This window comes from Populus trichocarpa, chromosome 9 (assembly GCF_000002775.5).
Source record: "Populus trichocarpa isolate Nisqually-1 chromosome 9, P.trichocarpa_v4.1, whole genome shotgun sequence".
NCBI classification, from domain to species: Eukaryota; Viridiplantae; Streptophyta; class Magnoliopsida; order Malpighiales; family Salicaceae; genus Populus; species Populus trichocarpa.
In genome coordinates this window covers 6645477-6668644 of record NC_037293.2, presented here as the reverse complement: position 1 = coordinate 6668644, position 23168 = coordinate 6645477, and the positions used below count along the sequence as shown (strand labels likewise).

At 33.2% G+C, this 23168-nt stretch overlaps 3 protein-coding genes across 16 annotated transcripts in view; 1 reads left to right on the top strand and 2 right to left on the bottom strand.

Moving 5' to 3' along the window:
• The window catches only part of LOC7475043 (cytochrome P450 705A5), a 97388-nt gene that overhangs the window by 6410 nt on the left and 67810 nt on the right, over positions 1-23168 (top strand). Inside the window, exons 2-3 of one of the 12 annotated variants that reach the window (XM_052455692.1) lie at positions 5805-6013; positions 6185-6580. The exons of 3 other annotated variants lie outside the window; for them this stretch is intronic. In XM_052455692.1, coding sequence (XP_052311652.1) covers positions 5805-6013; positions 6185-6580 — 605 coding nt within the window. Of the gene's footprint in view, positions 1-4992; positions 5621-5804; positions 6014-6184; positions 6878-23168 lie in introns of those variants that run through there. 8 more of the 12 variants (XM_052455700.1, XM_002313243.4, XM_052455690.1 and 5 more) reach the window with 8 other exon arrangements.
• On the bottom strand, positions 9452-12828 carry LOC7475044 (mitogen-activated protein kinase 3). 3 transcript variants are annotated; one of them, XM_002313981.4, is made up of 6 exons: positions 12490-12814; positions 12255-12384; positions 11521-11658; positions 11089-11421; positions 10422-10605; positions 9452-10056 (listed from the first exon to the last, which is right to left on the bottom strand). In XM_002313981.4, the coding sequence occupies exons 1-6, from the start codon at positions 12645-12647 to the stop codon at positions 9884-9886; spliced, it is 1116 nt and encodes a 371-aa protein (XP_002314017.1). In that variant the 5' UTR covers positions 12648-12814; the 3' UTR covers positions 9452-9883. The 3 variants fall into 3 exon arrangements, with proteins under 3 accessions (XP_002314017.1, XP_024464711.1, XP_024464710.1); XM_024608943.2 differs by lacking the exon at positions 9452-10056 and adding an exon at positions 10071-10279 and having other exon boundaries at positions 12255-12405; positions 12490-12636; XM_024608942.2 differs by lacking the exon at positions 9452-10056 and adding an exon at positions 10074-10279 and having other exon boundaries at positions 12490-12828.
• On the bottom strand, positions 18438-23125 carry LOC7454888 (cysteine desulfurase 1, chloroplastic). The gene is made up of 10 exons (XM_002313982.4): positions 22714-23125; positions 22488-22624; positions 22210-22369; positions 21906-22092; positions 20226-20371; positions 20077-20149; positions 19904-19967; positions 19598-19697; positions 19154-19312; positions 18438-18955 (listed from the first exon to the last, which is right to left on the bottom strand). Exons 1-10 carry the CDS (start codon positions 22924-22926, stop codon positions 18785-18787), a joined length of 1410 nt encoding a protein of 469 aa, XP_002314018.2. The 5' UTR covers positions 22927-23125; the 3' UTR covers positions 18438-18784.

Genomic DNA, 23168 nt, shown 5'->3' with positions numbered 1-23168 from the left:
AGTTCCAGAGGATGTTGGAATTGCTGGTGCTCTTCAGGCCATCGCTCATCACTTGACTTCAAATGACATTTTGGTCAGCATTCAAACCCTTTCTAGCTTTTTAGTTCTAAGCCTTGGATTATTTACAGCCATTTATGCTTCATCTTCCTGCAGGTTGTGAGTGGTGATCTTGTTTCTGTTGTCCCTCCCGGTGCACTTGCAGCCGCTCATATATAGGCACAATGATGCAGTGGTGATGACAATGCTTTGATCTGTTCCTGTCAGTGGACCTACGGAGTCAGGATCTTGAGGTGGAAAAGATAAAATCAAGAAACCAAGATGCTACAACATCATTGGGTTGGACCCCTCAAAGCAGTTTTTATTACACATAGCAACAGGTTAGATGTTTTGGATTTTGTGTTATTCAGAGTTCCACTTATCTGCTCATAATGTTCATATATTCATGCTGGAACTTCTTGCAGGAGCTGAAGTTGAGAAAGATATTCGAATCCAGAAAAGCATTCCTCGTGTAAGGGAGAGCCATCTATGATCCTGATCTTCTTATGAAAAACTTCCAGTCCTTGTTTAGTTTTTGTGCTTACCAGAATAGATTGAAATCCCAGCATGTGCACTTTCATGATCTTCACATGAAAGCGACAGCTCAGATTTCAGCTACCCGGTGGCTGAAAAAATCAGGGGGTAGGTTTACCTAAATTTTTTTTTTCAAGATATTTTTATTTAAAAATACCTCTAAAACTCCTTAAAAACTCTTCAAACCACCTAATAACTCTAAAAAACAAAAAATAAACAGAATAAAAAAAATCCAAACCGAATCTTATTTTTCAGAAATATTTAGAGAAAAATAATTATCATTGTTGAACTATTCAAATCATTCTATATATATAATTTAGTCATTATTATATTTACCTTCCATGTTTTTGAAAATTATAGTTTATATTCTAAACTTTATTATACACATAACAATTTACATCCTAAATCATCATATAATTTAATATATTTTACACTCTTTAGAGTAATTTTTCCTCTTTTTTTTTTAAAATCACAGCCAAACAAGTGAATGCAATGAACCATTACATTAACAAACATATAAAGATTTAGCTTCATTAATAAATGCACGACCTCACCTAGGGGATATCGTAAGAAGAATATTTTTTTTATAATACATTAATTAATTAAAATTAAATTGAAAAGATTTAATTAGTTCTGGTGTATGAAAGTTGGTTGGGATTGATTCGAAAATAATGACCTAAAACGTGGTATAAACTCATCATAAATATCAAAATATAAGTTTTGAGAATAATAAATGATTGGTATTAATTACAGGAAAAAGAGAGAGAGAGAGTAACTGATATTCGAAAGATTTATTTTGAGAATATCTACTTTGTTTTTTCTCCTTAGTTGAAATTGATAAAGACGTTACCTTCGGTATGAGCACAATATATTTGACTATTAGTATTTATACAACAACAACCACGACCACAAATACAAGTCATTAACATCTGCGGGGTTGAAAAGCGCTGCCAAAATAAGCCAAACATAAGGTAACAGCTTCAGAATTTTTCTTCCCGCTGTCATTAGTCACAAACAGATCCCTTGGCTGGCTTTTATATATATCTGCTGTAGTACGCCCCTGCATGAGATGCCATGAGGGTGAGGTTTTTTCAAGAACGAATATCGGCACAGCCTTGACTAAATGATTAAAATATCATCCCTTTTTTATTTATTTTTTAACTAGTAATTTCCTAGAGTTGACCCAAGCGACACCTTCTTTTGCCTTGCCGGCAACGATTCCACGCGGCTGACTCCTACACGTGTTGACCAAAGTCATCTTGACACGTCATCTGCTTGGTGCCTTCGTTGCAAGCTACCCGATTAGCTTCGCAAGCTGACGTGGATAACCTCTCACGAACTCTTGGGAGCAAACTGGCACCGGACAGCCCTGCACCAAATCATTACAAAGTTCTAAAATATAGACACGTGCGCGCGCGTTACTATAAGTTGAATATCAAGTGACAAGAGATGATTTTTTTGACTTTGAAGTACCATTGTACCAAAAGTAATGAAAATTTAATGAAATATCTTATAGTTTTGTTGATTTTTTAAGAGAGATATGACCATCGATAGTCTTTCATTAAAAACAATCATCTGAAAATAGCTTTAATATTTTTTTTAGGTTTAGTTTTGTATTTTTAAATCTATTTAGAAATATTTTAAGTTTATAAATGAGTTTATTGATTTGCTAAGGATATTTATTAGATATTTTTATATGAAAATAAACTAAAAATATATTTTTTTTTATCTAAAAAACCTGATTTAATTATTTTTCAAACACTTTTATATATGATTGATGACCGGAATTTGAATAAGCAAACAATGTAAAATAAGTATTAAATTGGTCAAAAGGTGCTCAACAATAATATTATATATATTATGCTTAATAATTAAAGAGTCCTATATCAATTCCACAATAAACATTCTTGATGCGTACTGGTCTTTCATTTTATTGAAATGACTTATAATTTTTTGAGAGAGATATATATGACCATTGATACATGCGGACTAGTCTTTCATTAAAAATAAAATAAAAAATAAAAACTTCTTTTATCTCTACACTGCTCAACTTCTAGTCTCCCATTGACACCGTTTTTCTCTAGCCTTATTATTTTCTAGTTTGGTACTCACCGTCTATTAAAATAGATTAAAAATTAAATGTGTTAATAAATATTAAATTTTTTAATAATGATAACTAACGATGAAGTCAAGATATTAAAAAATAGATGTAGATTAAAATATTTAATTTCATATGAAAAAGATATTTTTATTTAATTATATAAAATTTATTGTTTTTTTGTAAAAAAAATAATAACTAAAATTTCATTAAAACAAAATGATTTGCTAGTGTAATTTCTTGTTTTCTTTTTTTCTTTTCAATGAAGAAATGCAACTCTTATGTTACTCTTATGTTCTATGCTCTTCTTTTAATAATAAAAAAAACATCAGAAAAAATACAAAATAAATTTGATTGATTTGAAATAATGGTATGAATGGCATTTTCAAATTAAGTCTCTTTTACCTCATTACCACGCTCCATTTTTTTAACTTGGCCTTTTTATGACACAATACATGTTTTTTTTAGATAAATTATGATAATTTTAACATGGATGAATTGAAGAAATATATATATATATATAAAAGCAACACCCCGGTTGCGTGTTCTTATTGGCAACTTTTTGATAATTTCGCACGATGCAAAATAACTTATCGTCTACAGTGATAACAAAAAGAATAATTTTGACATCAATGAATTTTATTCAATGACATAAATTCTATTTAGATGGTTTTGAGCCCTTGAATTGTTAGAAAAAATTAGATTGAGGCGCCAGGTTGATAAAAGTTTTTTCAGTTTAGTTTTGTGTTTTTAGATCTATTTAAAGGTGTTTTAAGTTAATAAATAAATTTATTGAGATGCTAAAAAATTTTTTAGATATTTTTAGATGAAAATAAATGAATTTTTTAATATATTTTGAATCTCCTAACAAGCCATAAAAATACAAGAAAAATGGAAGTCATGAACAATAATTGATGGTGGGGCTTTTGTGATTAACTCTTGTGTGGTCACGAACTCTCTACGATGATGATGATGGAAAACTATGGGCCAAAAAAATTATAACCAATTCTTTACCAATCGATAATAGTAGAACTGTTTATATTAACTATTAATTATTTTATGTTTATAATATTTATTTCAATGCAATCAAGATTTCTCAATTAATTATAAATTATCAAAACTTACACAAAACTATTCAGATTTTAAAACCCAACATTTTAATTTCGTAAATGCTAAATATATTTATCTATAAATAATTTAAATAAACCCATTATAAATTATTAAAAAACATTATTATTTAATAGTTGGATAATACATCTACGTACGGAGCACATGCTAAGAACCTAATTACTTGAACATCACATAAAGAAGAAATTAGTTTCGATAGACCGAGGATACTTTTAGTCATTCTTTCCTTGTTTACAACTTTAAAGATCTCCGTGCAAAACAAAAGCAACTAACCTTCCTTGGATAGATTGAACCTTTGAAGCTTCTGTAATATAATTAAATAGATGAAGTAACGTCCCATTGACTAGATCTCCCTTTACTTTTAGTATATAACTAGCTTATTTATCTCCTTCGACATTATCCCAAGAAACAAAACAAAACAAACCAACCATCGATCTCTTTCGGAGGTTTTTTTGTCCACCTTGTATGATCACAAGATTATTGAGTAGAATATTCATATGTTCGGCGCCAGCAAGAATCTTGCCGGCTTCATCTCGAATTAATTAAAGTATTGTTTGAGGTTTGAAATTAAAATAATTGAAAGTTTCAAGTGAGTGCTTACTTGGTGGTTTAGTCTTGAAAGCTTCATTATCTTCTATTCTTTCGAAGACCTTAGTTACAAAATCTATAGACAAATCATGAATAGTTTAACCACAATGCTTTCACCGTTCAATTCTAGATCAATTTGACAGTTGAAAAGTCTTCTTCCATGGTTCTGCTTGGTTCAAGCAGTCTTATTCCCAGGAGTGGTGTCTCCACCGAAGCAATAACGATATAAAGAACAAATAGGAATAAGAGTTCGATCTTTCAAATTTTATGGTCTTTGTTTTAAGTGGCTGTTAGAGTTACGAGAGAGAAAGAGAGGAAAGAGAGAAGTTTTAAGAAACCTAAACGAGAACTTTACTTAACACCACACCTCGTTTCAATTTATTTATGTCGTTAGTTATTTTTCTTCATAAAATTTAACATGTGACTTGCATATGTTTAATTAATTAATTAGATTTCATCTGTGAAAATGATTTTACTTTTAAAGATAAATTGAAAACAATAAAATTATGAGAATATATCAAATCTTAATCTAATATTTAAAACCAAATTAAGCTAATTCATCTACCTTTTTTTTTCTCCCGAGAACTCGTTATACATCCTTCCTTGCCCACGCAACGCTTGGGGAAAGGGCAGAGTTGGCTATAAATACATAAGAACTAAATTAGTTCAAAACACATACTCCCCATTTGCTTTTTAGCCAGCTTTCACTAAGCGGACACCATGACTGCCATTCAATATGTTCTTGCCATCTTTATCCTCTTGTTTATCACAGTCTTCCTTCAATTCATCTTCAAGAGGCCCGGCAAGAAACCTGCCGGTTATTGCCCCCCTCCAAGCCCACCCACACTTCCTTTGATCGGCCACCTCCATTTATTAACCCCAGTTGCATACAAAGGATTCCATGCTCTCAACAATAAATATGGCCCTCTCCTCTATCTCCGCTTGGCCACTTATCCTGCTGTTCTTGTCTCATCCGCTCCACTGGCCACAGAAATCTTCAAAGCACTAGATGTCCATTTTACCTCTAGAATAAAATCCCCTTTTGAGGATAATTTACTATTTGGAAGCTCAACAAGCTTTTTCAATGCCCCGTATGGGGATTACTGGAAATTCATGAAGAAAATTTGTACCACAGAATTGTTGGGGACTAGACAGATGAAGAAGTTAAAGAATGTTAGACGCGAAGAAGTTGTGAGGTTTTTGAGTAAAATGTTGGAGATAGGTCAGAAACATGAGGTTGCAAATGTGAGTGCTGAGGTATTAACACTAGCAAACAATAGTACTTGCAGGATGATTATGAGTGCTAGGTGTTCAGGGGAAGATAATCAGGCTGAGAAGTGTAGAGGGCTGGTGGGTGAATCCTTTGATCTGGCAGCAAAGCTTGCTTTATTTAGCGTGTTTGGTCCCTTGAAAAGGATAGGTATATGGTACTTAAGAAAGAAAATTGCCGACGTGCCCAGAAGGTATGATGAATTGTTTGAGAACGTCTTGGTAGAGCATGAGGAGAAAGCGAAGAGAGAAGGTCCTCACATGGAGAATAAAGACTTGATGGATATTCTTTTGGAAGTGTATCATGATAAAAATGCTGAAATAAGGATAACCAGGAAGCAAATGAAGACTTTCTTTCTGGTAAATATTTGCCATCCCTTTCCGTCCTTCATTAGTTAATCTCTCTTTCAAGATGATCAATACTTTCTTTCTTTTAATTATACTTGGAATGAATTGTCAAAATTTAATTAATCTTATTTATTAAGCATCCTTTTTAATTTCCGCTTTTTTGTCTCTCTCTCTCTCTCCCAGGATCTTTTCACAGGAGGTACCAATACTACATCAGATGCCATACTGTGGATCTTAGCAGAGCTTGTCAACCATCCTGCCGCGTTCAAGAAGCTGAGAGAGGAGATAGATTCAGCTGTTGGGACAGAGAGACTTGTGGATGAAGAAGATATCCCAAACCTGCCTTATTTTCAAGCATGTGTTAAGGAAGCAATGAGGCTAAATCCACCAGTGCCTTTATTTGATAGAATATGCGGTGAAAATTGCAAACTTGGAGGATATGATATACCCAAAGGAATCACAATGATAATGAACGCATACTCTATTATGAGGGATCCAAAGATATTGGAAAACCCCAACGATTTTATTCCAGAGAGGTTCTTGACTGAACAGGACAACGCCAAGGGGCAAAACTTACAGGTTTACGTCCCTTTTGGTGGAGGAAGGAGAATGTGCCCTGGGACCAACATGACCTCAAGTTTGATTAATTGTAGTGTTACAGCTATGGTTCAGTGTTTTGATTGGAAAGTTCTCAGTGGAGATGGACCAGATGGATCGAAGGTTAACATGGACTCTAAATCAGGCGTGGTAAAGAGCCATGGCTAAACCATTCATGGCCATTCCTGCTCTCCACCGTAACCTATTTTCTGCTTAAAACCCAGTCTAAACATTTGTTCTTCTTAAGTTCTAATTCTAAGTATCCACTCTCAATACAAATCACCCTCCTCTATGCCAGGCAGTGGTTCTGTGTTTATCTTCCAAGGTTTTTTAAGTTAGTTAGGACAGGAACTACAGTCGAGATCTGTCCTCTTTACCTTGCTTTATGAGATGTGGTTATGTTTATGAGTGACAATCAGTCCTCATCAAGAATCAAAACTTGCAATCTCCAGCGCAATCAAGGAGAAAATATCAGAGCCAAATTCAAGCACAAATCAGTGATTGTTATCCATCCAAATCACTGAAAGTTTGGCATACTTGTATATCAGTATTTACTCCTCTTTTTTTTCCTTACTATTTATATGTGTACAAATTCCATCTATTATATGTTTCTCAAAAAATTAATAACAATTGTCACTTTTCACCCTTGGCTATTTTCTTTATAATGTTTAGATCTTTTTTCTGAGTTCATGTTACATTTGATGACTAGTTGTTATCTTGGTGGGTGATTTACTGATTTCTGGTTTTTTTTTCTTGGTTAAGCATAAAAAATGCCTCCATTATCTCAATTTTCTATCAAATAATATTTTATATCAATTTTATCAATAATTTTTTATAAATTTTAAATTAAAAGGTTTTCATCAATTATTTTTTCATTCAAATTATACACATTGGCAAATCATGATTCCTTAAAAACCATTACAATAGAAAATGTTCCTGTTGTCCAGAAACTATTAGATTAGTTAGTATAGAAGTTTAAGTTTACATACAATATTATATATCAGATTAAACTTGTAATTAAAAAAAAATACTAGCATCTATATTAGGCAAGTATAAGAACTTGCATAAGTAATTAAAACACAATTTTAACATGTATACAAAGCAAAAAATATCTGATATTATACTTGCTTGTCGAACCACTTAGAACATGATTAAATTAAAACATTATTGTTTTCAAGTATAAATTTTTTATCTTTAAGATTTTATTATTTTTCACGTGCAAATAAGATATATATAATCATCTTCTCAGGTTTCAAATAATATCACTTTATTGAGAGTTATTTTTAAATAAGGTACAAACTTTAGCAAATTTGATTCAAATAAAACTCTCCAAAGACTCATCCTAAACTCTAAAGTAGAAGAGAAACCTGAGCTTAAAAACATAAGAAACTAGGCTAAAAACATAGGAGAATAAGAGTATCAAGAATTCAAGTTTAGAACACTTTTATAATGATTTTGGAATTAAAATTGATATAGAAGAAATTCTGGTAATTATTATAATAAACCTCTCTATTATTAGCCTTAATTACCTGCCATAAAATAATATTAAATCTAATAATTTTGGCTTTAAATATAATTTTTATGTGCTGGAAAACAGTTCAAGTGGATGGAGAAGAAAACTAATTTATTCAATCTTTTAGTTCATGTCCTTAATAAACTAATGGTTTTTAAAAAATAAAACTTTTATGGGTGAAAGAATTATAAATCAAAATCCAAGTCCATGGGCCAAAAAATAATTCTTATATAGTTTAAAAAATTAATTTATAATAAACTCAAACTCAAGTTAAAAAGTTCAATAATGAGTTGAGTGGGTATAGTTTAAGTTTAAACTTCATTTTACGTAGATGCTCTCTCATCTAAAAGTTATGTGCTATTTAGATCAACTTTTTTTGTACTATAAAAGAATTAATTTTTGGACTAATAATTATTCACGGTTCATGAACTTTAAAAAAAAAAACATTAATTTAAATCTCTCTCTACAATAACTGATGCTTGGCTCTAGAGTACGAGGAAAAACATAGAGGAATCAAAGCTTAAAAACAAAAGAAACTAGGCTGAAAACAGAGTAGAAGAAGAGTGTCAAAAATTCTATAATTTTTTTTCAAAAAAAATCTTTCTTCATCCTCTTTTTACAATGTATTTTGGAAACAAAACTTATATATAATTAATTCTAATAATTATCAGAATATATCCCATTTATTATCAGCTTTTATTACCCATCATAAATAAATATTAAACATAACAATCTTAGCTTTAAATATGATATTTTTGTGCTGAAAAATTGTTTGACATAGAAAAAGACTAATTATGAAGCTTTTTATTTATGGGTTAGACAAACTAATGGGTTAAAAAAAATCTTTATAAGCTAAAGAATTATAAATATAAATCCAAGTTCAAAAATAGATAAAAATATGTTTTTTATAGCCTAAAAAATTATTTTAAAGTATACTCAAACCTAGATGCAAACTTGGCCGCAAGTCAAACATGTTTAGCTTAAACTCAAAGCCTATTTTATTTAAGTCATACAGCAAGAAAATCTTGTTTTTATTTTTTCATGTGAGATTGAGTTTTTAGGTTTCATAAAAATATATTAATCATAATTTTTTTAAAATTAATTTTTCATTCATCTATAATTTATTTTAATCATATTAATATTTTTTTGTTAAAATTTAAAAACAAATAAATCTCACTTGTAGTTTCACCTTAAATATATTTATTAACCATGTTTTAAAATAAAATTCCCAACAGTTACATTGGATGCATATCCTCACTCTATTAATTCTAATTTATAAAATTCTATACATTAAAAGAAAAGGCAACCCACGTATTAAGTACGAATTACTTTCAACCAGATAAAAAATTATGCATCACATTAACAATAGATTTTCATTGGAAAACAGACAAAGACATGTTACAAGAGATAAACTTTAAAAAGATCTAAACCAGGAAGGACATAAAGAAAAGACAGGAAGAAAAGAAAAAACTGAGTCAGATTAAGGTTGTAGGGTTTACAAGTGTTGCAAATGCGAAGTGATCCACCTCGAGAACATTAAATATAAAGGTCGTGGAAATGATGGGGTGAACAATTAGTAAGCCAAGGATCAATTTTCAGATACAGAGGAGTGCTGAAGACCATCGAAGGAAGATATATCTTGTTTAATCAACTGTGACTGTGATCCCATGGCGTCATGTTCAAACTTGCTCTCCATCAAATGACATCGGGACTGGTAGTGCTTATGGAACATCAATAAATGAATAAAAAACTGGATATTACAAATACCTTCTCTAGCATGCATATTCTGGATTAAGTGCTAAAGCCTCCTCATAGATCATATCCTTCATTTGCTCTTCTGCCAAGGGTTGTTGCTCAAATTCAAAGGAGAAAGGCTCTAAGCAGACTGGTTCATCTGCTATGTCATGTAATCTTGCAAGGTATGGATGAGCCAATGCTTCTTCAACTGATACAGACAAATCTTGCTTTTAGAAATAAACAGATGGAAGTCTCTTATCTAATGACAATGACATGTGGAGCATAAATTCCTCCAATAATATTTGTGATCATCAAGCTCAGGGAAGACCAGGTTAAGTTAAACACATGCAAAATGAGGTCAAATGCCCCACCAAGTGAACTCCCAATAATGAGAAAAATTAACATGTTTAGCAAGTGGATTTTACTTGTACCTAATTAACAACATCAACGTAGAAAAAGCTTTCATGACCTTTAACAACATATATGGAGAATATTCATCTCAATGAGAGATTCTTTAAATTGTTAGTCAGTTATGTATTCAGAAGATGATAAAAATGAGGATACCAAACTCACCAGTAATTCTTTTAGTGGGATCGAATGTCAACATTTTATCTATAAGATCAATGGCCAGAGGGTGAACAAGTGGGAAAAGCTCAGCTAATGACCGACGGGGATGCGAGTCGAGTTGCTGGATGTATCTTCTCGCATCCTCATTCCGGACAAAACCAAGATCAGATTCAGTGGGTTTGCCAAGAAGCTGTAGAGAACAAAAATACCATAAAAAAATATTTCACGTGCACTTAACTTGAATAAAAATTGACACTACAAATTAAACCCAGCAGAAAAGCTTATCGAGTTCTGTTGAAACATACACACACACACACACATATATGACAACATAAAATCAACTAGAACCCTGATTTGTTACAAATAGATGCAAAGCCAGCCAAGATTAACAGCCCTGATCATATATCACATTCCAAAAATATTAATAAAGAGTATATATAATGAGAGTCAATCAGTACATATGCAGCAGTAATAATTTCCAACACTTTGGCTGCAGCCGAAGTTAACTCCTTTCCCATTGGAGCAGCAAGAAGAAAAAAACAGTTATGATGTATACTCCAAGCTCTCAACCATAGAAAATAATTATAGATCCTAAACATTATCAAGAGATATTCCACATACAAATTAGTAAAAAACGTGCAAACAATACTTGTTTCTCTTTCATCTTACGCACCTCTGTCAATAAGCGCATCTGATGGACATGATCTTTGCCTGGAAACAGAGGTTTTCTATTCATAAGCTCCATAAAGATGCAACCTACAGACCACACATCAATTGCAGCAGTATAGTCGGAGGAGTTGAGCAACAACTCAGGTGCACGATACCATCTGGTGACAACATACTCTGTCATAAACTCATTCTCCGAAGTTGGCCGAGCTAGACCAAAATCGCATATCTTCAAGTCACAATTTGCATTTAGCAGTAAATTGCTGGGTTTGAGATCTCTATGGATAATATTAGCAGAGTGTATATATTTCAGTCCTCGAAGAATCTGATACAAGAAGTACTGTACAAATAAAGAAAAAAAATAGATATGAGTGTCATCAATTAGACTAATGAATGACATTGCAAAGTTCAACGAAAACTAAAAACTGAAATGCATTACCTGACAATGCTCCTCTGACAAACCTTGGTTGGAACGAATAATTTGGTGAAGATCAGTGTCCATAAGTTCCATGGCAATGTAGACATCAGTAAATTCTCTGCGTAGAGGTGGAGGAATGACATCTCTGATACCAATAACCTGTTTTGCATTCAAAAGGTTAGAGCACACGAAAACTGATTCTAGTACAAGATAACATTTTACATTCCAAATCCAGAAACTGGGCAAGGATAAGCACGTTATTAATAAAATTGGACCTTCAACTTTTGCTACAGGTATGGATAGTGAGAATCCATAATGCAATTTATTTTCTTTTGTTGGGACTAATTAAATTTTCCATTATTTTAAAATTGCCAAAATGTAAATGATCTTTTGAATTGTTGCACAGACAAATTTACGAAGTTATAAGCAGCAAAATGCATGAAATGTTGGCTGGGAGAGAGATTATAGTAGAAATTGTAGGATATAATCAAGCTTATTAAAATTAGTAGCGGAAGAAATTCCATCATGATTCCTAAATTTACACAAAAAGGCATTTTTATATAAGTTTTAACATATTAATTGGCGACTTAGTAATGTGAAAACAACAAACAACAACAACAATCAGCAGCAGCAGCAGCAGCAGAAATAATAATAATAATAAATTTATATTTCCTTTCTACTATGGTGCTAAATTAAGGAAACAAACAGAAAACAGTATAAGCAGAGAAGTCAAAGGAAAGAGCCCAGGCACTCACGTTTTCGTGATCCAAATGGCGAAGCAGTTTAATCTCACGAAGGGTGCGCTTGGCGTCCATTTGATTATCAAAAGCGTTGGCTATCTTCTTCACCGCCACCATCTCGTTCGTCTCCGAATTCAACACAGAGCTTTATTAAACAAATAAAATCCTAATTAATTTCAATCAAACTAATTAAAACCAAGACCAAGCACACCGAAACTAATTGATTAACTGGTGGATTAAAAGCACGTACCAGACGATGCCGTAGGCACCACGACCAATCGGAGTGATCGGAGGTCGATATTTCGACGTGATTTCAAAAAGATTACCGAAAATATTGTATTGAATGAATTGGCCGCCGTGAGTCGGAATCGCGGGGAAGTCACCATTTCCCTGTGCATAATTCGCCATGTCCTCGGTTTCTTTTCTGTTGTCTGAGTAAACTCTAATATAATTGAGGTGTGAGGAAATAGAGAGTAGAGAGAGAGATTTATATAAGAGAGAAAACAAAGACTTAGAAAGAAATTGACTTTTTGTGATTGTTTTAAGGTGCGAAAGCGGTGGAGAAATGCAAAGTCTCGGTTGTTGAGTAGATGCGAGGAAGGAGAAAGGAAAACGCGCGAGAGAAAAAACTGACGTGGTGAGGAAAAAGGAATGGACGGCTTGGATTACAGCCGCCTCTTATCCATGGTTGTAGTTTGTTCAACTTTGTCAACGGCCATCTTTCTTGTCTCTCATGATAATAGAAGAAGCTTGCTTTATGGTAGGACCATCAGCATACGTTGCCCAGCTAGCCACCCGCGGGTGAGCAACTGCTGCAGCTGCTGCTGCTATCAGCCTATTGGGCTATTTTAGTCATCTGCTTTTATGGAAATGAGAGTCTGTACTTGGTAAATATGTACTGAGTAACTCTATTTTTTTGGTAAGATAATGGTTAGCCTTTGATGGTACATATATTATATATATATCCGTGCCCGGAGAGGATGGGATGGCCGGAGAAGATGTCAATTTTTGATAGCTCCGCTATAATGTTGTCGTATTTGGATACTAGTTTGGTTAGATTTTACGTTATTTGGAAATTATTTGCTACTCATCCGTTCACGCTGAATGCAGTAGACATGTGGCTATTTTAAGCAGAGCTCTTTCATAAATATTTTTTAAAAAAATTAAAATTAATTTTTTATTTTAAATTAACTTTTTAATGTTTTCCGATTATTTTAATATGTTGTGTTAAAAATAATTTTTATAAAAAAAATATTATTATTTAAAAAAAACCGGCAACTTGCCAACAGCCTCAAGCAAGTCGTTAATTATTTCCGATTTGACTTGAAAAATCTTCTTCAGGGATTAAACGAGTGAGTACTGCCTGCGAAGAATAGCACATGCAAATCAGTGTATGATTATTTGACTCCATGGAAGTGTGGAACATAAAGAACACCGAGGATTTGTTCTAGCGGTCACTGTTATGTTAGTCCTTGTTAGCCACCCGGCTTGTGGCAGCAGCAACACCGCCACCTCAATGTCCTTAGTTTATGCATACAGGCCAACTGAAAAAACTGATTTCTTTTCTAATTAAATCAGATTAAAAAACTATTTTTTTCCGAATGGAAAGGGGTTTTGAAGGACTTTTGCGTTCATAGAGGTGGTGGTGGAAGTAGGTAAGAATACCTAACTTTTTCAGGATAGGAGGCCGAGAGGATATACTCCGACCCGTTGGAACTCATACTCCAACGGAGACTAGAGGGTATAAAGGTTAAGAGACGTCGACAACGGTGGAGGTGGATGGATATCTATCATTGATTTTTATTTTTTTTAGATTTTCAACACAAAATCATGAATATCTCCCGGTATTATTTTACTTTTTTTAAAAAAAAATAAAGATAAGTTTGAATTAATTTCCAGATCCATCGTATACTGTCAAATCACTAAGCATTCATTTGAATCATCATAGCCATCATAATCAACACGAGAAATGCTATGAACACTTCATCCCTTTTCTCTCTCTTGCTCGATCGTTTTTTCAAAATAAAAAAACGGAGTGTCTGGTAAATCTCTCGTTTTACGCATCTTCTTATTTTCCATTAACCTATACAACTATTATCAAGTCCATTAAGCCTAATCTATCTGCAAGTTAAGAATCCTTTTAGCCTTACCTGTGCTCGAAAAGAACCCCAGCAAATTTAAAGGTGTTCAGAAATGTATCAATGGTTATTTTTTTTGAATTTTTGTTGTAATGTATTAATATTTTTTATTTTTAAAATCAACGGACATTAAAAGATTAATTTAAAATAAAAAAAATTATTTTTTAAAAATACAAGAATAAACAATTCCTTGTATGAAAGTCGAAGTTGTTCTCTCATTATTACCTGAACTAATTAGGATAGTAGTTTTTCAAGGGGTAATTTTAAATTTATTTCCCTGAATAAATTACTTTTAACCACATAAGCACCAAATTAATATTGTTAAACATATTTAATTACACATGAGCCTATTCGATAAATAAAGAGATAGTTATGGTATTGATACACTAATCTCACTTCGTTTTCTTAATCAGATGCATAATTTTTTATTTTGTTATTTGAATATATCAATTTTCTCAAAACTTTCAATCAAATACTCTAAATCAAGCAAGGATATTTAGAATCATCTCTTGTATTTACTAGTAAATATAACTCCGGAGATAGTTCAACTATTTAAACCTTGTGTAGGATCTGTGAAATTAGTTGAAATACACACAAGCTAACTCTAATATTTATTAGAAAATAATATAAATCATATCATGAGATCTCATCTAACAGCTTAAACTATTGGGTTGAGATGATTCTTTGACATGGTATCAGAGCCTTAATAATCAAGTGGTCACGAGTTCGAATCTCACCTTCTCCATTTATTTCATAAAAATTAAACACAAGATAAAGTGAGTTTATGCAATTTACTTGAGAGGATGTGTTAGAAAATAATATAAATTATATCTTGGAATCTCACCTAACAGTTTAAGCTATTGAGTTAAGATGGTTTTTTGATAATATTTATATTAATAATATATATATATATATATAACTTTTTTTCCTTTTTAATCACGCTTATATAAATAAGTTAAATAACTATACATGATAAGTTTTACGGTATCATGCCAATCCTGGCCGTCGACTTGAACAAGAACATGAGATAGTTTTACTGGCTTGATGCACATCCATAATTCCCACAAGGAGGGCGCCTTCCAAGAAAGCACCGTCGCGCCACTAGCTACCATGGCAATAATGGATGGCCAGCAGCGTATTAAATTGTTAGATAAAGTCTACAGAGCTATAAACTATAGATAAAAGCTTTCAGACTCATTGACGCCTTTGCCGTCTACATGCACTATCATATGTGGTGATGGGCATTGCTTGACATTTTACTTGATTTATTTTTTTTATATTATTATTGAGAATGAATTGAAAAATAATTTTAATTATTTGGTTATCATAAATAAGTTGAAAATAAATTTTTAAATTTTTTAAAGTTTATTAAAAGAATAAGGTTTAAATCTGACGGATTAAAAAATTGAAGAATGATAAAATTAAAAAAAAATTAACTTTCTTAAATTATTTTAAATAAAATAAATATAAATTAAGAGAATAAAGATCAAATATGACAGGTAAAAAAGTTAAAAGATGAAGAAATTAAAAAAAAATTCATAAATTATTTCAAATAAAATAAATAGCAGTCAAGAGAATGAGAACCAAATCTAATAGATAACAAAAATTAATTACAAAACAAATATCAATCAAGAAAATAAGGGATGAAATTGAAAAAAAAATCATAAAAAAATATATAAAAATTAAACTATAAATAACCAAATTTGATATAATCGTAAATAATAAAATATTTTTGAATTTTTTTAATTTTCAGAAAGTATTTTTTATTCCAAATAAAATAAAATAATTTTGTGAAAATAAAATAAAATTTTTCTTTGACTATTTCATTGATTAGGAAATAAATACGTAGAAATTTTAAAAATAATTTAGAAGAACCACTCCCTGTCTAACAAACCACCATAACATTGAATTTGTTAATTTCGCAGCAACGGGTCAAGATTAGCAGATACGTGGTACAGCACATAACACGCTTATCATGTTTACTTTGGTAGTTTGACTTGAAAAAATCCTTCGTCTTTCTGCTATCAAACAGAGCAACGAACACGCGTCAATTACTCGCCAGGAGTAGATTTACTGGTTCCTCATTCCACCACGTGTGGAAAATGCTTTTGCGTGAGCACTGAGCAGTCACCGTTTCTTACATGTAAGCTGTCACTTCAAGACGTGGCGGCACTGTTGCTGCCACCCGGGTGGCGACGGTGCTTTTTCTGATAAGGTTTTGACCATAGTTATTAAACCCGGCCCGGAGTTGACCCGGCCAAGGAGCCGGGTCCCGGGTTTCAGGGGTCAACCCGGGTCAACCCAGAAAAATTAAAAAAAAAATAAAGTTTTAATATTTCATATGAAAAAATCAATGTAAATATAAATTATACATATTATGAAGTTTAAAAGAATATTTTAAAAAGTTTTTTATCCCACATTAAAAAGATATTATGTTAAGCTTTTAAGTTAAAGTATTTAAACTAAAAAAGTTTTTTATCCCACATTGAAAAAACATAACTTTTTCCTTGGAAACATAGAGTATATATATTAATGGGTTTCAAATCCCACATTGAAAAAACATAACTTTTTTTATGGGAACATGGAGTATATATATGAAAGGGCTTCAAATCCCACATTGAAAAAAATATTATGTTATCCTTTTAAGTTGAAGTATTTAAACCAAAAGGTTTTTTATCCCACATTAAAAAAACATGGTTTTTTTCATGGGAACATAGTGTATATATATATGAAAGGGCTTCAAATTCCACATTGAAAAAATATTATGTTATCCTTTTAAGTATAAGTATTTAAACCAAAAGGTTTTTTTATCCCACATTGAAAAAACATGACTTTTTTTCTTGGGAACATAGAGTATATATACTAATGTGTTTCAAATCCCACATTTGAAAAACAAAACAAAACAAAACAAAACAAAACCGGGTCTCATTCGGGTTCGCCCGGGTCCCGGGTCGACCCACCGGGTCACCCGGGTTTGGCCGGGCTGTTGCCACAGCCGGTCTTTTGTTAAACCCGGACCGGTCCAGCCACCGGGTCGACCAGGTCCCGGGTCGACCCGCCGGGCCGGGCCGGGTTTAATAACTGTGGTTTTGACTGTGACTTAATGTTTTTTTTTAGTAATTATTTTTTAAAGTATTTTTTATTTAAAATATATTAAAATTTTATTTTTAAAATTTTATTTTTATATAAATACATTAAAATAATCTAAAAATATTATTAAAAAAAATACAAAAACAAACTAGTTATAGAAATAGCCACGACTTGTATATATACCCCATTATCATGGGAATGAATATTAATTTGTACCCTTCACCTAGATTTAATGGCTGTGCTACTGGAGGAGCAGGAGAAACTTAAAAATTGTGAAGGTTGCATTGCACCCAGTGATACAACCTTCACAAAATTTTATTTTATTCTTGAAGATCTACACACCCAGAAACATAACTTTTATTCTTGAAGATCTACACACCCAGACAATAGTGTGTCCGCTTAACTATGTTATTTTTTTTTTATTTTTTCTTAGTTGTACTAGCTTGCTCATTATTTTTGCTAATTATTTTTGCTAGTTGTGCTGTTTTCAAAAAAAGAAAAAAGAAAAAAGAACTCTAAGATCCATAGGGGTCCCTCAATTTCAACTTAAAATTTTGATTTGTTTCAATCAGCCCTTATGACTTTTATTATTAAAGTTAAGATTTCCCCATTTCCATTATTGATAGTAGCAAAACATTTGTATAAATTTGTGGAGTAATAGTTGGACCGTGGACGACTGTCTTGCTGGAATGAGAAGGTTGTAATCCCTAGTTCTCTTCTAAAAAGTTCTGTACTGGTTCCGGGAAAGGAACGGCGGCAGCATTCCATGCAGCACCGTTGCCTCCTCGTCATGAGAGATTATTGCACGAGACCCGCATAAATCATGTCCGATCCACTATAAAATGAGTGTGGAAAAACGTGTGGATTCAAGATCAATCACGCTCATGAAATAGTTTCTCCATTAGCATTGCCATTATAGATGGCCTGCAACGTGTTAAACAAGTGACATGGAAAATCGTAAAGAGCTATAAACTAGATAATGCACACACCTTCCATTGGCACTCGAGAAGCTTATCTCAAGGATTCATCACGTGTACACATTATCATGTAACAAACCATTTTTTAATGGTAGAAATAACAAAATAATTGCCAAAGATGTAAACCACACGAGCCTCTTTTGTAGCTGGAATTTTTATTTTTTTTTAATAATAAAAAAAGACTCAAAATAGAGCGGCAAGCAAAACTAAAGAGGAGACCTCGAACTCTAGTAAAGAAACAAAAAGAGCATCTGTAAAGTTGCATTATATGGTGTACGGAATCCTCTGGAGACTTGACACAGCTTCGAAAATAAGCAGCAAGCTAAAAGGCAAGGCCACTCTACTTGAAAGAATCAAAGAAGCTAACAGTGTCGTTGAGTGCGTGGATGAAATAATCAACATCCTCTTTAGTGTTGTAAAAATAGAGGCTGGCACGTGCACTTGCATTGATTCCTAAATACCGATGGAGAGGTTGAGCACAGTGGTGACCCGATCTGATAGCTACTCCATGCTGAGGGCAAGTGTGTTAGTTTCCATCAAGATAATCTCCTCATCAATGAACAGTCACAAAACCTCTCAAATTGTATATAGCATTTATGGCTTTAGAATCTTCTACAGCTCATTGTAAACAGACAAAGGTCCAATAACATCTTTAAGAATGCGAACTTGACAGGTTTACTAGTAATGAAGACCTCATTTGTGCTCATACCTGTTGGTCAAGAAAAGTTGCAAGATCCGTGGGGTGAATATTCTTCACATTGAAAGAACAAAGCGCAGCACGATTGACTCCTTTGGAAGGTTTTGGGCCATAGATACGTATGTTAGGAACAGTAGAGAGGTTTTCATATAGATAATTAGCCAACTCCATCTGCCTCAAAAAACAAGAAGAAGAGGTAAACAGACAAGATAAAAGAATAGATATTACCCATCATTTCAGACTGAATAGTATTATTATAATTGTTTGTGTATTAATGTAATGGATTAATTAAACTGGCCTTTGTTTTGTTTTGTTTTACTTTCCTTGAATTTAATGCTGTTTGTTTAATGTTGCTTTGTTATTTTAAACTCAAATCCGCATCTGTTGGTAAAATCAACATGGTTAATAATATTGGTAGCATTTTGTTTTGATGACCATTGGGTTTCGATAACTCACCTCATACTCATGGATCTTTTGCATGCCAATTCCTTGCAAATAATCGATTGCTGCTCCTAATCCAATTGCTTCTCCAATTGCTGGTGTTCCAGCCTCAAATCTAATCCGTAAAAAAGAGTGAATTCGAAACTAGATCATTAATATGAAACAAAATCTAACAATAAGTACAAAAATTTCGTTTTAATCAGATGTTCAGGCAAGAATGACAGCAAGTGAGAAGAGAGGAGCAAATTCACACCACATCCTTTAGCCCCTTGCAATGATTTATGAGATCCAATTGTTCAACAAGTAAACAACTTAACCAACCTTGATGGAGGTTCTGCATATGTGGAATGATCCAAAAATACATCAGAGATCATTTCTCCGCCACCTATGAAAAGCAAAACAAAACATTAAGACAAGCTTGAAAGTATCATTTCATACAACTTATTTCCTAGGCCTATGGACGTAAACAACTCTAGGTTATAAAAGTAACTTACCCAAAAATGGAGGCATGGTAGACAAGATGTCACTTTTACCATATAAAAATCCAACGCCTGTAGGCCCACACATCTGGAGCATGGTTATATCTTTAACTTTATATACATGCCTAAAGCTTATATTTCATTGTACAAGGCAATAACCTAACCTTGTGTGAAGAGGCAACAAGAAAATCAGCATCAAGGTCCCGGACATCGACCGGCATGTGCGGAACACTTTGACAAGCATCTACAAGAACTTTTGCCTCAACAGCATGTGCCCAATGGACTATGTCTTCAATAGGAAGAGAAGAAGCTACAGAAAAAAATTATATGGACTATGTTATTAGCTATTTCTTCTTCGTAATGATTCTCGGAGAGTGATTCATAAGGTAAACATGATATTGTGGCTTGTTCAAGTCTTTAAAAGACCTGCAAAGGCATGGACAATAGTGATATGGAAAACATAATGTGTTGCAAACAGCTAACAGAAAATGCAATTAACATCAGACAAGTATATTTTCTTACTTGAATTAAGTTGACATGTAAAATCCTTATTACAGTAATAAAGTGTCATTAGTGCATAAAAGCAAACATCAATATGATAAATCAACAAGTATAATGACAGTGTGTGAGGTTTTCCAAGATAAATATATAAGTCAATCAAGGACAATAAAGTTTATATCAACAAGGTGGCCAAGATCTACGACCATTCATTATGAAAAATGTTGTCAAATTTTATATGATAAAGGATAATGATACTTTTCTCACTTGCACATTCTGCAAGAATGTAAACATATACTATGAAACTACTAGAAAGTGAGGAGAAAGAGAAGGGAAGCAAAGAAGGAAGATGCCTGCTGGAACGTTGGAGATGAGGAGGGAGGGAGGAGAGGGGTGAGCTTATATAATAATGCAGGGTAAAACTTAATGCCCCCTGAACTATCCACCATTTTGATTGAAACCCTTTTCTTTGTTTAGATTTTAAAACATGAACTATAGCACATTTGGATTGGAACACCTCAATCCATCTTCAGACCAGGAACTTCACCATTCTAGCCACCAAATCACCCCAAAAGACCCCCAAAAATTCCTTTCAACCTCATAAATAACATTCCAATATCAAAAACCATTTTCAAGCTCAAATCAGACACAAGAATTTAAGTTTAAATTTTTAGATCCAAATTTCAAACCTTAAAACACCCAAATCTGGTGGTAGCAGGGTCCAAGATTAGTATGGATGACTTGCGGCGATGAGACATTTCATTCAGTGGTAGTATCACTGCAAGTTTTGGCCAAAGCCTAACAGAGGGTGTCCCAATCCAAACACCCCATAATTCGTGTATTAAAGTCAAAACAAATATACATGTGTGTGTGGGTGGGTGGGGGTCAATCAAAATAGGTGAAAGTTTAAGGAGGGTCTATGCATTCTAGCCCAATATTGCATATGAAATACACACTAGCTGGTTGTCAAACTGTGTAAAAACAGAAGCAATCCCATTATATATTTCATGGCATTTTAAACAAGTATTTGAAACCACATCAGCAGCTAATCAAAATCATGTTGTGGCATAAAAGCTCAGTTCGGTATACAGCTAAAAGACTATTGTGTTAAGCAAAATTTCACCAATATCCTTCAAAGATTTTACTAGAAGTAACCATTCCTCTTATTCATGATGGTCCATATGGATATTACATCTTGGTCAAATTGGACTGCTGAATAGGCAAAAGAGAATTTCATATCATGCACTAAAATTTAGAAAAACCAATTCCTATTTGTTCATGAGCAAAATCACTCACAATTTCAAACATGGTCTATGAGAATGCAGATATGAGGCGGACAAACATACCGAGTGTATTTGATATATGGTGCACCACAACAAGTTTTGTCTTTCTAGAAATCATTTCTTTCAACTGAAGTACATCCGGAACTTCATCCTCATTTAAATTAACAAACTTCAAAACAGCTCCGGTCTTCTGAGCCACAAATTGCCATGGAACAATCGCACTATGGTGTTCCGCGATGGTCAATAAAACCTAAACACACACACAATACTATGTAAGTGCCTAATTGGACGCCTCGTTAGAATTGAAGAGAGCATAACCGAACGCAGAAAATTGAACAACAGGAAACTGCTAGAAAGAAGCGCCCACCTCATCTCCTGATTTTAAATTTGCAAACCCCCAAGTATAAGCAACCAAATTAATAGCTTCAGTGGCATTTCTGGTAAATACAATCTCCCTAGATTCTTCTGCGTTTATAAATGCTGCAATTTTCTCCCTCGCCTGTTCATATTTTTCTGTTGCCTTTGCACTACAATTCCCCAAATTTGTTTTTTTTTTTTAATAAGTACACATTTTCAATTAAAATCACCATAAAACACCAAAATTTGGAGAGAGAGAAAATGACAAAATTTAATTTTTTTGGGTACCTTAAGTAATGAATTCCTCGATGAACATTGGAATTGTAAGATTCGTAATAATCTTGCAGGGATTTTAACACTGAAATTGGTTTCTGTGAAGTAGCTGCGTTGTCCAAGTAAACAAGATTTGACCCGTTATTTATCTTCTGCAAACACACGGAATGATAAAATCAGAATTGCAAATCGTTTTTGATAAACAAGAACCATAAAATAACATGGGGTTGTTATGAGTTACCTGGTGGAGGATGGGGAAGTCGGGTCGGGTTAACTGACCGAGTGAAACGGAGTTGGAAGCCGGGCCCGCTTCTCTGAGAGTAGTACTCGATGCTGATACGGGAAGTGAGGAAGAGGAGGAGGAGAATTTGCGGAGAAGAGGTGGGCTTCGAATGGTGGAGGTGTTAGGGTTTAGGAATTTGAAAGAAGGGAATTTTAAGGCCATACCGTCCATTTATGATTGTCTATTAGTGGCGGCAGATATTACAGAAATGGCTAAAAACATACAGAGGAGGTGAGAGTTGCCGTTCGAACGGTTGTTTTTGCCTTGTGGCCCCTCCTCTAATGTGGGCAGTGGGCCGGTTTGGACTTTGGATCGCTACTCTTATCCGGTGTCTCGAGGTATGCTAAAACTTAGGAGGAAGAGCATTGAGTTTGCAGTGTACAAATTGTTTACTTGTTGGGTTTATGTCTCTA

Excerpts from the sequence above, each read along its gene's own strand:
- LOC7475044 (XM_024608942.2), bottom strand. The coding sequence starts at position 12,647 with ATGGCGAATTATGCACAGGGAAATGGTGACTTCCCCGCGATTCCGACT. Across the intron at positions 11,422-11,520 it reads TGTCAGAGGAGCATTGTCAG|TACTTCTTGTATCAGATTCT; the intron begins GTAATGCATTTC and ends TTATTTGTACAG. Across the intron at positions 10,606-11,088 it reads AGATGCGCTTATTGACAGAG|CTTCTTGGCAAACCCACTGA; the intron begins GTGCGTAAGATG and ends TGTTCTCTACAG.
- LOC7454888 (XM_002313982.4), bottom strand. The coding sequence starts at position 22,926 with ATGGACGGTATGGCCTTAAAATTCCCTTCTTTCAAATTCCTAAACCCT. Across the intron at positions 22,625-22,713 it reads ACTTCCCCATCCTCCACCAG|AAGATAAATAACGGGTCAAA; the intron begins GTAACTCATAAC and ends GTGTGTTTGCAG. Across the intron at positions 19,313-19,597 it reads AAAAGATCCATGAGTATGAG|ATGGAGTTGGCTAATTATCT; the intron begins GTGAGTTATCGA and ends TTTTTGAGGCAG.